The 597-nt window shown below is 47.2% G+C and overlaps 1 protein-coding gene across 1 annotated transcript; it reads right to left on the reverse strand.

Annotated features, from left to right (window-relative positions):
* Nucleotides 1–4: 4 nt before the first annotated feature.
* On the reverse strand, nt 5–591 carry LOC103399606 (UAP56-interacting factor-like). Its single transcript, XM_017031118.2, has 3 exons — nt 388–591; nt 250–296; nt 5–108 (listed from the first exon to the last, which is right to left on the reverse strand). The coding sequence occupies exons 1-3, from the start codon at nt 556–558 to the stop codon at nt 30–32; spliced, it is 297 nt and encodes a 98-aa protein (XP_016886607.1). The 5' UTR covers nt 559–591; the 3' UTR covers nt 5–29.
* Between the last annotated feature and the right edge of the window lie 6 nt (nt 592–597).

Consider the following 597-nt stretch of genomic DNA (forward strand, 5'->3'; position numbering starts at 1 on the left):
CAGGTGGCCAGAGGGAGGGAGACAGACACTCACTCTGGCTGAGTCCTAGCTGTGGGGTTGTCGATTGAAACGGTCAAGATTCCGCTGCCCGCTGTTGATGTGCGCCATCTGGTGGACAAACAGAGGTAACTAGTTCAAATCACACAAACACTAAAATGGCATCCTAAATCAGGAGATTTTACTCGTTCCCATCTTTTTCCCTTCACACACAGTCATTAAAAACATCACGGAGACCATGGAAAAACTCACTGGCGAGTTCTGACGGGAGGATTGGTTTTCTGCAGCTGTGCTTGTACCTGCAACAGACGTGAGAGAAGTCAGTTAAGTTTAAAGAGAGCTAGATTGGGCACGTAGAGAGCGTCATGACCTCAGTGATCACACCTGTACCTTTAGACCCCTGCGAAACAGGAACGTAGCCTGACGTGCGTCTCTTCTCGTCTGCTGCACAGGAGGCAGGGGTCTGCAAATGTCCGGCAGAAATGGTGAAAGTAAGACTCGGCAAAGCACTGTGTGAAAAGAAACAGCTAAACGTTTACCTTTCTGCTCATCTAATTTCATCCTACAATTTTAGCTGATTTGCTAATATGAAGTAGACAA

Source organism: Cynoglossus semilaevis, unplaced genomic scaffold (assembly GCF_000523025.1).
Source record: "Cynoglossus semilaevis isolate Cse_v1.0 unplaced genomic scaffold, Cse_v1.0 C18911098, whole genome shotgun sequence".
Classification (NCBI taxonomy): domain Eukaryota; kingdom Metazoa; phylum Chordata; class Actinopteri; order Pleuronectiformes; family Cynoglossidae; genus Cynoglossus; species Cynoglossus semilaevis.